We start from the raw sequence: 12,779 nt of genomic DNA, 5'->3' as shown, positions 1-12,779 counted from the left end.
GAGAGTGAGTGCAGTAATCAGCAGTCTCTCCATGTGAGGAGTGTGGTCCTCACATGGAGAGACTGCTGTTCCAGAAAATGGGGGGTACGTTCTGTGAGCGTGCCCCTCATATTCTGGAATGAGGTTACTGCAGGTCACTCTGCCCTAAGTTGGACCGGGGCAGTGTGAGTGCAGTATTCTCAGATTACTGCACCCACACTGCTCATGGAGAGCTTGCTCTTCCAGAAAATGGGGGATACGTTCCCTGAACGTGCCCCCCATATTCTAGAAGATCCAGAGTCGGCGTGGGACCTCACGGATTACAGCGGATTACAGCGACCGTAATTTCTTTATTTTCAATAAATTGGGGAAAGAGGAATGTTTCGGGGAGTTTTTTTTTCAAATAAATTTTTTTTTTGTCTTTTTTTTTTTGTCTATTACTTGACTGGGTTAGTGATGTCGGGTATCTGTTTAGATGCCGTGACATCACTAACCCCAGGGCTTGATGCCAGGTGACATTACAGCTGGTATCAACCCCATATATTACCCCGTCTGCCACCGCACCAGGGCGCGGGATGAGCTGGGGCGAAGCGCCAGGATTGGCGCATCTAATGGATGCGCCACTTCTGGGGCGGCTGCGGCCTGCTATTTTTAGGCTGGGAAGAGTCCAATAACCATGGCTCTTCCCACCCTGAGAATACCAGACCCCAGCTGTCCGCTTCACCTTGGCTGGTGATCTAATTTGGGGGGAACCCCACGTTTTTTTTTTTTTTAAAAAAACGCCTGGGGAGCCCTCCAAATTGATCACCAGCCAAGGTGAAGCTGTCAGCTGTGGTTTGCAGGCTACAGCTGTCTGCTTTACCCTAGCTGGCTATCAAAAATGGGGGGGACCCCACGTCGTTTATTTTAATTATTATTTTTTTGGGGGGCTAAATACAAGGCTAGGCACCCTTTAGTGCCACATGAAAGGCACTAAAGGGCGCCAGCTTAGAATATGCAGGGGGTGGGACGTTATATATGTTTGACATGTATCCATTCATCCATTGTAGCATTTTAGGCTGTGCGCCCACAATCGGGATTTGCAGCGTTTTGGGAGCAGAGTGTTTTCCCTGCATCCATAGCGCTGCATTGTGCAGTAGAAGCACAGTGGAAGGATTTTTAGAAATCCCATGCCCAATGTGCTTGCCCAATGTGCTTCTTTTCTCCGCCACATAAACTGACCTGTGGCGCAGCTTCCCGAGCCTCAGCATGTCAATTTATGCTGCGGAGAGGAGTGTTCTCTGCAGGTAGCATAGAGCTCCACAGCGGCCTGAACCCAAATCGTGGGCATGGGCAGCTGCGTTCTCCCGTGGACAACACTCACATCTCTGCAGGAGGCTGACACTGCGTACTAGACGCCGTGTCGCTGGCTCATGGCCACATAGCCTAAAAGTGAGACATTGGTTGCTACAGCAACATTTTTGTGAAGTACCTGTGGATTCAAAATGCTTATTATACTCCTGAATAAAATCCAGTTTCCAAAATGGGGTCACTTGTGGGGGTTTCTAATGTATAGGTACCCAAGGGGCCCTGCAAATGTGACATGGTGCCCGCAATTTATTTCAACTTTTCCAGAATTCAAATGGTGCTGCTTCCATTCCAAGCCCTCCCATTTATCCAAACAGAGGTTTTTGGCCACATGTGGGGTATCCCTGTGCTCATAAGACATTGGATAACAACCTGTTGGGTCCACGGTTTGTTGTTGTCTCTTGAAAAAGTGAGAAATTTGATGCTGAAGCAACATTTTTGTGAAAAAAATGAAAATTTTCAATATGGCAACCTAAGCTTATCAAATTCTGTGAAGTATTCGTGGATTCAAACTGCTCACTATACATCTAGATAAAAGCCTTGAGGTGTCTTGTTTCCAGAATGGAGTCACTTGTGGGGGACCTCCACTGTTTAGGCACCTCAGGGGCTCTCCAAATGCAACCTGGCGTCCGCTATTGATTCCAGCCAATTTTGCAGTCAAATGGCACTCCTTCCCTTCCGAGCCCTGCCATGCGCCCAAACAGTTGATTTCCACCACATATAAGGTATCGCCAAACTCAGGAGAAATTGCACAATAAATGTTATGCTGAATTTTTTCCTTTTACTCTTGTAAAAAAAAAAAGCTACCTGGTTGAAATAACAATTTTGTGGTAAAATTTTTTTTTTTTTTTTCATGGCTCAACGTTATAAAATTCTGTGAAGCACTTGGGGGTTCAGGGTACTCACCAAACATCTAGATAAATTCCTTGAGGGGCCTAGTTTCCAAAATGGGGTCACTTGTGTGGGGTTTCTGCTGTTTAGGTACCTTAGGGGTCCTCCAAATGTGACATGGTGCCCGCAATCTTTTTCAGCCAAATTTCCTTTCCAAAATTCAAATATTGCTCCTTTCGTTCCAAGCCCTCCCATTTGTCCAAACAAAGGTTTCAGACCACATGTGAGGTATCACCGCACTCATAAAAAAGTGGTTAACAAACCTTGAGGTCAAATTTTTGGAATTACCTCTTGAAAAAGTGAGAAAATTGATGCTAAAGCAACATTTTTGAGAAAATTATTAAAATTTTCAATATGACAACGTAACGTTAACAAAATCTGTGAAGTACCTGTGGATCTAAAATGCTCACTATACCCCTAGATAGAAGCCTTGAGGGGTCTAGTTTCCAAAATGGTGTCACTTGTGAGGGGTTTCTTCTGTTTAGGTACCTTAGCGGACCTGTAAATGCAACATGGTGCTCGCAATCTATTTCAGCCAAATTTGCTTTCCAAAATTCAAATATTGCTCCTTCTGTTCCGAGCCCTCCCATTTGTCCAAACAGAGGTTTCTGACCACATGTGGGGTATCGGCGTGCTCATAAAGTGGGGAACAAGTTTTGGGGTCCATTTTGTTGTGCTATTTCTTCTAAAAGTGAATAAATTTGGGTTAGAGCAACATTTTTAGGTAAAATTTAATTTTTGCTTTTTTTCATTCCACATTGCTTTTGTTCATGTGAAGCACCTGAAGGGTTAATAAACTTCTTGAATGTGGTTTTGAGTACTTTGGGGGGTGCAGTTTTTATAATGGTGTCACTTTTGGGTATTTTCTGTCATCTAGGCCTATTGAAGTCACTTCAAATGTGATGTGGTCCCTAAAAAAATGGTTTTGTAAATTTTGATGTAAAAATGAGAAATCGCTGATAAACTTTGAACCCCTCTAACTTCCTAACAAAAAAAAATTTTGTTTCCAAAATTGTGCTGATGTAAAGTAGACAAGTGGGAAATGTTATTTATTAACTATTTTGTGTCACAGAAATCTCTGGTTTAACGGTATAAAAATTCAAAAGTTGAAAATTGCTAAATTTTCAAAATTTTTGCCAATATTCAATTTTTTTCTTCAATAAACGCAAAAAATATTGTCCTAAATTTGGTACTAACATGAAGTCCAATATGTGACGAAAAAACAATCTCAGAATCACCGGGATCCGTTGAAGCGTTCCAGAGTTATAACCTCATGAAGTGACACTGGTCAGAATTGCAAAATTTGGTCTGGTCATTAAGGTGAAAATTAGCTCCGTCACTAAGGGGTTAACCCGATGTGTACTCTGGGTAGGAGTGCAGGGAACAGAAAGCAGGCACTGGCAGCCTGAGAGCGGCGGACGCTAGTAACTAAGGTAAATATCAGGTAACCAAGAGAAGTGCTTTCCTTGGTTACCCGATATTTACCTGAGTTACCAAGTGCAGCACCGCTTCCACGCATCACTGCTGGCTGGGGGCTGGTCACTGGTGAGATCTGCCTGTTTGACAGCTCACCAGCGACCATGTAACGACACAGCAGCGATCCTGATAAGGTCAGATCGCTGGTCGTGATCGTTGCTGCGTCGCTATGTGTGACACCACCTTAAGACTTGTTTAGAGCATACTGTATCTCCTTGAAGACACCGCGAGCTAGACAATGGAGAATTAAAGAGGTTTTCCATTATACCAGCCAAAATACAGACTGCCCCTACGCCTTTTCACTGCCTAGTCATATTCTACAGTAGCAGGATGGATAGGGAGATTTATGACTGTATGTATATAACAAGGAGCAGGGAAGTGTATAGAGTAGGATGTGTATATGTACACACACTGTAATAATATATATATTATATATATACACACACACACACACACACACAGACACACACACACAGACACACACACACAGACACACACACACACTACGCTGTATACATAGGTATATGATTGAGCGCTCTGGATGGAGAAAAGTACAGGAAGATGGGAGATTGTGTCTGCAATGAGATACTGTAGCTCTGCTAAATGGGGCCCCGCCCACTCATCATGAAAGTCACATGATTAGGATGTCAGATTCAAAAGCCAGGAAGTCCGGGAGAATCTGAGGTGACATTGCAGGTAGTCAGGGAGAAATTGCTGTGGCATTGAAGGAAGTCAGGGGATTATCAACGAGAGATCATGTGACCAGGGATTATCTTAAAAGAGCTCATCTATGACAGTTCACATTAGGGGGACTTATAAACAAGTGGCCAACGCCCTTTAAGAGCCAGGCAATACTAACATTTGATTCCAGAGATGTTTTACTAATATTTTGCACATACTAATACTTGATCTAGAGGTGGCGACCTTAAAAATACACTACTTAAAAGAGAAACTCGGTGGATACCTATACTTGACACTGTCAAACCGAGGGGTCTAAATGATATTATTAGTTTTAAGCCGTTCTTGACCTGATCAGCTTGAACAGAATATGATATATTAGCTCGTGGTTCTGCATTGGTGTGGTTTATTGTGCCGATGGCTATACGCCATTTTTTATTTTCTTATTTTTAATAAATTTTTATGGTTTGTTTCATTATATGATCCTTTAGATGTGGCTGACTGCTGCCCTTGACTAATTTGGTCACCGGAAGGGAGAACACTGAAGAGTGAAGAGAGACAACTATATGTCCAATATGGACTTACAGCACAGCAGAGATTTGTTCCAATAGAAAGACCTTGTGATCATCATCATGTTGGTTAATAATTAATTCATTTCATATGTGTTTATATCTGTTACTATTCTCTGCTGCTATGTGCAGCATTATCGTGCTGCCCATCTCTTTGCCCTTTTTAAATATGGTGACTCCGGCTTCCGTCCTGTGCGCGCGCGGCCGTCCGATCTCCCCTCCTCCTCTCTGTCTGGCGTCCTACCAGGACTCTGGGTTGTGCGCATGCGCAATTCGGATTCCGGAACGCCGGTCAGTGTGGAGGATGGGCATCGGATTACCGTGGCGCGCCAATGAAGGACGGTAAGTGATACTTCTCCGGATATATAGCAGCCACTCACATCACTCCTGCACCTCCCGACGAAGCGACAGCGAAACGCGTCGAGGTGCAGGGTGGTGTGCTTGCACCAGGTCCTGGGGTCACTGTGGTAGGTTACCTTGCCTGCCGGTCCAGCTTTGATTACATCAAGGGAGCTCTATTGATCCCAGACTGTTACGGTCATGATTCAGGCTGTGACAGCACTTTTTCACGCATAGGGATAATACTTTATTCTGCATGTACCTTCTCATATTCTATTCTGCATATCATGTTTTATCATGAGCTATGATTGCTGAACAGCGGTTAGTGTTATACATCTAACCAACTTGATGAAATGTAATTGCTGTATATAATGGTGGTATCACAGAACATTGTATACCTGTAACTACAATATTCCCTATGTAGGTTTATGTCTTATTAAACCCCTGGTTCTGGTTTTTCAGGCACACCTCCCTGGTTGTGATTTTACAGGCACTTCTGCACTTTATGTGTCCAAATGACATCCCTTAAATCTATTGTCAATTTTGTTGTTATATAATGAATTAAAATGCACCTTATGATCATGAAATGGAATTTTCCTGGATTTATTATGATATTGGTGTGTTAATTATGAATTTTTGAAGGTCTCTCTTCTTCTCTTCAAAATACAGACTGCCCCTACGCCTTTTCACTGCCTAGTCATATTCTACAGTAGCAGGATGGATAGGGAGATTTATGACTGTATGTATATAACAAGGAGCAGGGAAGTGTATAGAGTAGGATGTGTATATGTACACACACTGTAATAATATATATATTATATATATACACACACACACACACACACACACACACACACACACACACACAGACACACACACACAGACACACACACACTACGCTGTATACATAGGTATATGATTGAGCGCTCTGGATGGAGAAAAGTACAGGAAGATGGGAGATTGTGTCTGCAATGAGATACTGTAGCTCTGCTAAATGGGGCCCCGCCCACTCATCATGAAAGTCACATGATTAGGATGTCAGATTCAAAAGCCAGGAAGTCCGGGAGAATCTGAGGTGACATTGCAGGTAGTCAGGGAGAAATTGCTGTGGCATTGAAGGAAGTCAGGGGATTATCAACGAGAGATCATGTGACCAGGGATTATCTTAAAAGAGCTCATCTATGACAGTTCACATTAGGGGGACTTATAAACAAGTGGCCAACCCCCTTTAAGAGCCAGGCAACACTAACATTTGATTCCAGAGATGTTTTACTAATATTTTGCACATACTAAAACTTTAAATTATAGGGAGTGCAAAAGTATTTCACTTCTAGAACATCTTCTGATTTTAGTGGAAAAATTAATGATCATGCAGTATGTTACACTATGTAAGTACAGATTTCATACACTATTTGTTAAGAAAAAAAATGTATTTAACAGGTCAAACTAAATAAATGAAAACGATATAAATGGATAGTCATACAAATAGAGATACAAATATAAATGTTTAATTCCAAAAGTAGGAGAAATGCCATGGGTGCTCTATACACTCTTCATACGCTGTAGCAAGGGCAAACAGAATATCTATGACAACATAATGGGTATGTAGCATTAAAAAAGTACAGGCGTACCAACTGTGTAAGCACCGGGCCTTCCAAAGTAAAGTATGTCCCATGAGTAATCTGCCAATTTGCCTTGGCCCACACTAATAAATGGGATTCAGGCATAAGGTGCAGGAATGTCTGGGCAGGAATTAGACCCAAGACTTTGAAGCTGGGAGATGTCCTTTACAGTAAATGTGATTGTGTTTTACTGCAAAGATTTGGCCAAGTTCTGCAAACTGTCTCTAACATGATTTTCACATTGCAAGAAAATTTGTTTCAATCCAATTGTGCCCTTAGCATTTGTAAACTTCCGACTAGACAAGGGTTATTTTAGCTTCTAAATAAATAAAAGTGTGTAAAATCTATAAATATATTATGTGTCCTGAGTATGGAGTCACTGAAGGTTCCCAATCAACTGAGCTAAGTGTCCCTTCTGTCAAAACCATCAACTATGGGATCAACAACACCCTACAGTAAATATTTAAGCTGCCCTCTCGATATTCACATTTCCAAAATTGTATGTTCCCTCAAATGATACTTATGCAAAGTTTAATATATCTCTACATGAAAGTAACCAGTAATTCTACAAGCATATTTACTAGTAAACAATATATTTCTTTTCATAAGAATGAACTTTACACAAGAAAAATAAATAGGGGCCAAACACTACTGCTGCCACCTTATTGATTGACAGCCCATATCTGAGATGGACGGGATCATAACAGTGTGTAAGCAGGGAAGAGAGGAAAGTAAGGAGTGGAGACAAACAATCATCAACCTAATAATTTTATCAAAGAGAGTTTTTTACAAATTGTTATCCGACCATTTCCTGAGAAGCCATTTGAATAAAAAATGACTTATCGCATAGGATTACAGATATGTAAAACTAAGGGGTTTTCATTTAAGGATTGCTAGGTGTGTTTATAGAAATGTGCTGAAGGAGGCCACGAAAAAAGAACCAAAAAATACTAAGAGTAAAGCCCACTTTACAAGCTGCAATGTATCTTACAATGTGTCGGCGGGGTCACGTCGTAAGTGACGCACATCCGGCATCGTAAGGTACATTGCAGTGTGTGACAGGTATGTGCGATTGCGATTGAACGGTAAAACGTTCATCGCATACACATTGTTTATTTCTCTAGAATTGAACGTCAGGTTGTTCATCGTACCCGGGGTAGCGCACATTGCAGTGTGTGACACCCCGGGAACGATGAACAGATCTTACCTGCGTCCTGCGGCTCCCAGCCGGTAATGCGAAAGGAAGGAGGTGGGCGGGATGTTTACGTCCCGCTCAGCTCCGCTCCTCCGCTTCTATTGGCCGGCTGCCGCGTGATGTCGCTGTGACGCCGAACGATCCTCCCACTCCAGGATGTGGACGTTCACTGCCCACATCGAGGTCGTATGGACGGGTAAGTACGTGTGACGGGGGTTAATCGTTTGTGTGGCACATTCAACAAATTGAACGTGCCACACATACGATGGGTGCGGTTACGATCGCATACAATATCGTATGCTGGATCGTAAGGTGTAAACCAGGCTTAAAGGGCACTTTACACACAGCAATATCACTAGAGATGTCGCTGGTGAAAGCACCCGCACCCATCGGTCGTGTGTCACGGGCAAATGACTGCCCGTGGCGCATAACATAGTCCCCGTCACACATACCTGCCTAGCGACGTCGTTGTGGCCGGCAAACCACCTCCTTTCTAAGGGGGAGGTTTGTTCGGCGTCACAGCGGCGTCACTAAGTGGCCGACCAATAGAAGCGGAGGGGCGGAGATGAGCGGCCGGAATATCCCGCCCACCTCCTTCCTCCCTCATTGCTGGCGGCCTCTGGTACGATGTTGTTAGTCATTCCTGGGGTGTCACACGTAGCGATGTGTTCTGCCACAGGAACGACGAACAACCTGCGTCCAGCACCATCAACGATATTTGAGATTAGAACGACGTCAACGATATGGTGAGTATTTTTGATAGTTAGCGGTCGTTCATACATTTCACACGCAACGATGTCGCTAACTAGGCCGGATATGCGTCACGAATTCCGTGACCCAAAGACATCTCGTTAGCGATGTCGTTGCGTGTAAAGTGGCCTTAATACGTAACTCACAGTAATTTATTTAAAAAAAAAAAAAAAAAAAAGATCCCCTGAAATTAAATTTCCATTTAAACTCTAAACATTATGTAGCATTGAGATCTCATCCCAAAGACTCAGGGGAAAATATTTGGTCATTTGGGCTCCTCTTGTCTTCACTCCATTCCTATAACTTATAAACTCTGCAGTGTCAGGTGAAAAAAATACTACAAATCGTAGAATCTACAGATAGTTAAGTTGTGTTGATCCGATAACATATCTGTACCTGACTTGTCCTTGGCTTGTATGGAGAGCTGCTTTCCAAGTCAGCCAAGATGCTGGTCAAGGAGTCAATCTCTGCATCTAGACTCGAGCGCCGTTCTTCTAGAGTCTTACCACCGGTATTAATCTACGAAACAGGAAAAACACACATTTATTAAAAACACCAACACGTTTCTCAATGGTTTGCTTCCTACATCAGTCTCACTGTATACCATGAGCCGTAGTGTATAGTACCTCGCTGAGACACGTGATGCCTCTCCAGTGTCCCCAACTCAGGACTGGTCCAATGTCCAGTCACTTACCACAGATTGATCTAGAAAGACCATCTTTTGTGCCAGTTGACAGAGAAAATGGAAATTATAGTTTAATTTCTTCAGAAGAGGCAGAAACATGGGGAAGGCCCTCTCAGTTGCTTATACATCTTAATCATTAATTTGCCAAAAGCCATCCTTCCTTACTTACCCATAAAAATTCGGCCCAGATAATTGTGTATTCATTCTCAACTGGAAGAGGAAATATGTCCCATGAGAATGAAGGATGGAGCATGTTGAAATCCACATGCTTAATCCTTCAATGGCCCCTGCTAGCCTTGCGTCCCTTATATACAGAGCAGGGCCGGCCAGTCTTTGCTCTTTAGTATATGGGTATCTTTATTAAAGAAACAAAAGCGATTGCTGGGGTCTGGGTTTGGGCAGGAAATTCTGCATGTTTACCACTGGTAGCATAGGCATTGTGGTGAAGATGCTGAGACCTTATGCTAGAAAAGAAAAGTTTGGGAAGTCTTTGTGTGCACATGTTGCGATTTTGATGTGTTATTTCAGTTCTATCACAAAATGTGAATGAGAATCGGCAGTCTCATTCACATGTTGCTTACTTGTGACTTGCAGATTTGGTGCAGCAATAAATCTGTAGAATGTTAATTCTTTCAGTGTTTTGCTGCAGATTTCACCCATAAAAATGAGTGGGGAAAAATCTTCACTAAAAATGCATGTTAAAAAAAACAAGTAAAAAAACAAGGATATTTTACACTGCATTTAACTGCAGAAATGATGCTGAAATTTCAGCACCAAATACTTAAAGGGGTGCTTCACCCATATTTTTTATTGTCTAGATCGATATTATATTGAGAAACGTTTCTCTCAAATACCTTGTGTTGGCAATAGTGCCTGTGAGAGGTGCTATTGCAGACCGCAGTTCCCGCTCCAGCGACGTCACAGTCAAGTGCTGCACACGTCACATCCGTGCAGCCGGCTCCATTCTTCCAAATACGGGTGAACCACCCTTTTAACAAGTGCACATACCCTTATGGTTAAAATGGTAAAAAGAACCTGTCAGGTTGATTTTACTAGTGAAAATGGTCACAACCAAAGTAACCTATAAACATGCTGCTGGAGGTGAAGTACACAGCCAGATGTGGATTGTGAATCCTGATACTGTGCATAACAGCGTCTTAGCCATTTTTTTTTTTCACTTTACCGCTGGAGTGTTGCTTTGAATGCAAGTCTCCTGCCCCCTGTATTATCCTCACCTGCCGCCATCTTCATCTTTTTCCAGCGCCGCTCCGGTCGGTCTCCTGTGACTTGCCAGCAGCTCCAGTGTTTCATGGAGCACGCCGGAGGTCACGTCTCAATACAAGTCTAGGAGAACCTCGTTCTGGCGCTCAGAGATGCATTTCGCACTTGTGACGTGACTTCTGAGGTCCCGCCAATCAGAAATTACAGCAGGACCGGAGTGGCATTGATAACAGGTAAGGCCGCCGGAAGCTGAGTATATGACAGGGGACAGGAGACTTGGATTTAAAGCCCCACTCCAGGGGTGAAAGAGGAAAGAAAAAACAAAACACGCTGGAGTGGTGCTTTATAAAAACATATGCTTGTAGACTTTTCCAGCGATTCAGGCAACTCTGTTGCTCAGCAGTGAACTTGAGTTCACCCATCAAGCCAAAAAGCTACAATTATGTTATATTATAGCACAATGCAACTCCCCGGTGATAGTTGATCACTGGAGGTTAGATAAGCCTGACCTTCGGTAATCAGCAAGCTTCTATATACAACAGAAGTACCATATTTTTCAGATTAGAAGACGCATTTTTTTCCCCCCAAAAAAATTGGAAAAAGGAAAGTGGGGAAGGGAGGAGGAGTCTTATAGTCTGGATGTATCGGGCTCGCAGTGGGGGAGGGGGCGACAGAGCTGGTCACAGGAGGCAGGAGCAGGGTCACCACTGCAGAAAGCTGGGAACTGAGGCGATCATGAGTGTCAGCTATTGAAGAAAATGAATATTCACTGCAGTGAATATTCATTTTTGATTAACTGGCAGCTGATGTTTGTGTGTAACAGGGGAGGGGGGGGGTGCATGGTAGTGACTTAAACGCCGAAGTCAGTTGCCCACATCAGAAGAGGACAACGCGCACCGGGGAAATGGATAGAAGGTGAATATAATTGTTTATTTTTTATGTAAGAGGCATAATGGGAGGCATATGAACCAGGATAGGCTGATAATGGGGAACATATATACCAAGATGGGGGACATATCTACCTGGAAGGGCCCAGGATGGGGGACATTAATACAGAATTAGGGACATTACCCCCATAACTGTGTCAGCAGCAGATCCCCCAAAAATAAGGAATCATGACCACATTTTTTGCTTCAATTTTTTTTTCCTATTTTCTGCCTCTAAAACCTAGGTACGTCCCTTGTATCTTATAGTCTGAAAAATTTGGTACCTTTGGGAAATGATCCCTTTAACACTCACATAATGTAAAAAGCATATTTTGCATCACTTTGAAATATAAATGTCCCAAACACATAAAGATAGTGTCTTAATGGCCAGTGATGTCAGAATTTATTCTATACATGCAAGTCTAGGTTCACACTTGCCTCAAAGCCTACTGTACTTTTTTGTGGGAAAAACAGCTTTAGGAATGGAAAAAGAAACACACTCCACTATAGTGTATGTGATATGTGGATGGTATGCTGACGATTTCGGTTTTAGTTCTGATGTCCATTCAGAAACAAAAGGAACGCAATCTGATCTGAGCCTAAAGCTGGTGTCACACACAGCGACAACGACGTCGCTGCTACGTCACCATTTTCTTTGACGTTGCAGCGACGTCCCGTCGCTGTCGCTGTATGTGACATCCAGCAACGACCTGGCCCCTGATTTGAGGTCGCCGGTCGTTGCTGAATGTCCAGCTTCATTTTTTGGTCGTCACTCTCCCGCTGTGACACACACATCGCTGTGTGTGACAGCGAGAGAGCGACGAAATGAAGCGAGCAGGAGCCGGCACTGGCAGCTGCGGTAAGCTGTAACCAGCGTAAACATCGGGTAACCAAGGGAAGACCTTTCCCTGGTTACCCGATATTTACCTTCGTTACCAGCCTCCGCTCTTGCTGCCAGCGCCGGCTCCTGCACTGTGACATGTGGCTGCAGTACGCATCGGGTAATTAACCCGATGTATACTGTAGCAAGGAGAGCAAGGAGCCAGCGCTAAGCAGTGCGTGCGGCTCCCTGCTCTCTGCACTGCGACATGTAGCTGCAGC

General features: G+C 43.4%; 1 protein-coding gene across 1 annotated transcript in view; it reads right to left on the bottom strand.

The window, feature by feature from the left end:
- LOC142296626 (lipoma-preferred partner homolog) overlaps positions 1-12,779 on the bottom strand; it is a 426,991-nt gene that overhangs the window by 168,647 nt on the left and 245,565 nt on the right. Inside the window, exon 6 of the mRNA XM_075340461.1 lies at positions 9,243-9,365. Within this exon, the coding sequence (XP_075196576.1) occupies positions 9,243-9,365 (123 nt within the window). The remainder of the gene's footprint in view (positions 1-9,242; positions 9,366-12,779) is intronic.

Source organism: Anomaloglossus baeobatrachus, chromosome 3, assembly GCF_048569485.1.
Source record: "Anomaloglossus baeobatrachus isolate aAnoBae1 chromosome 3, aAnoBae1.hap1, whole genome shotgun sequence".
Lineage (NCBI taxonomy): Eukaryota > Metazoa > Chordata > Amphibia > Anura > Aromobatidae > Anomaloglossus > Anomaloglossus baeobatrachus.
Note: the sequence above shows the minus strand (reverse complement) of the source record. Positions and strands in the feature narration are given on the sequence as shown.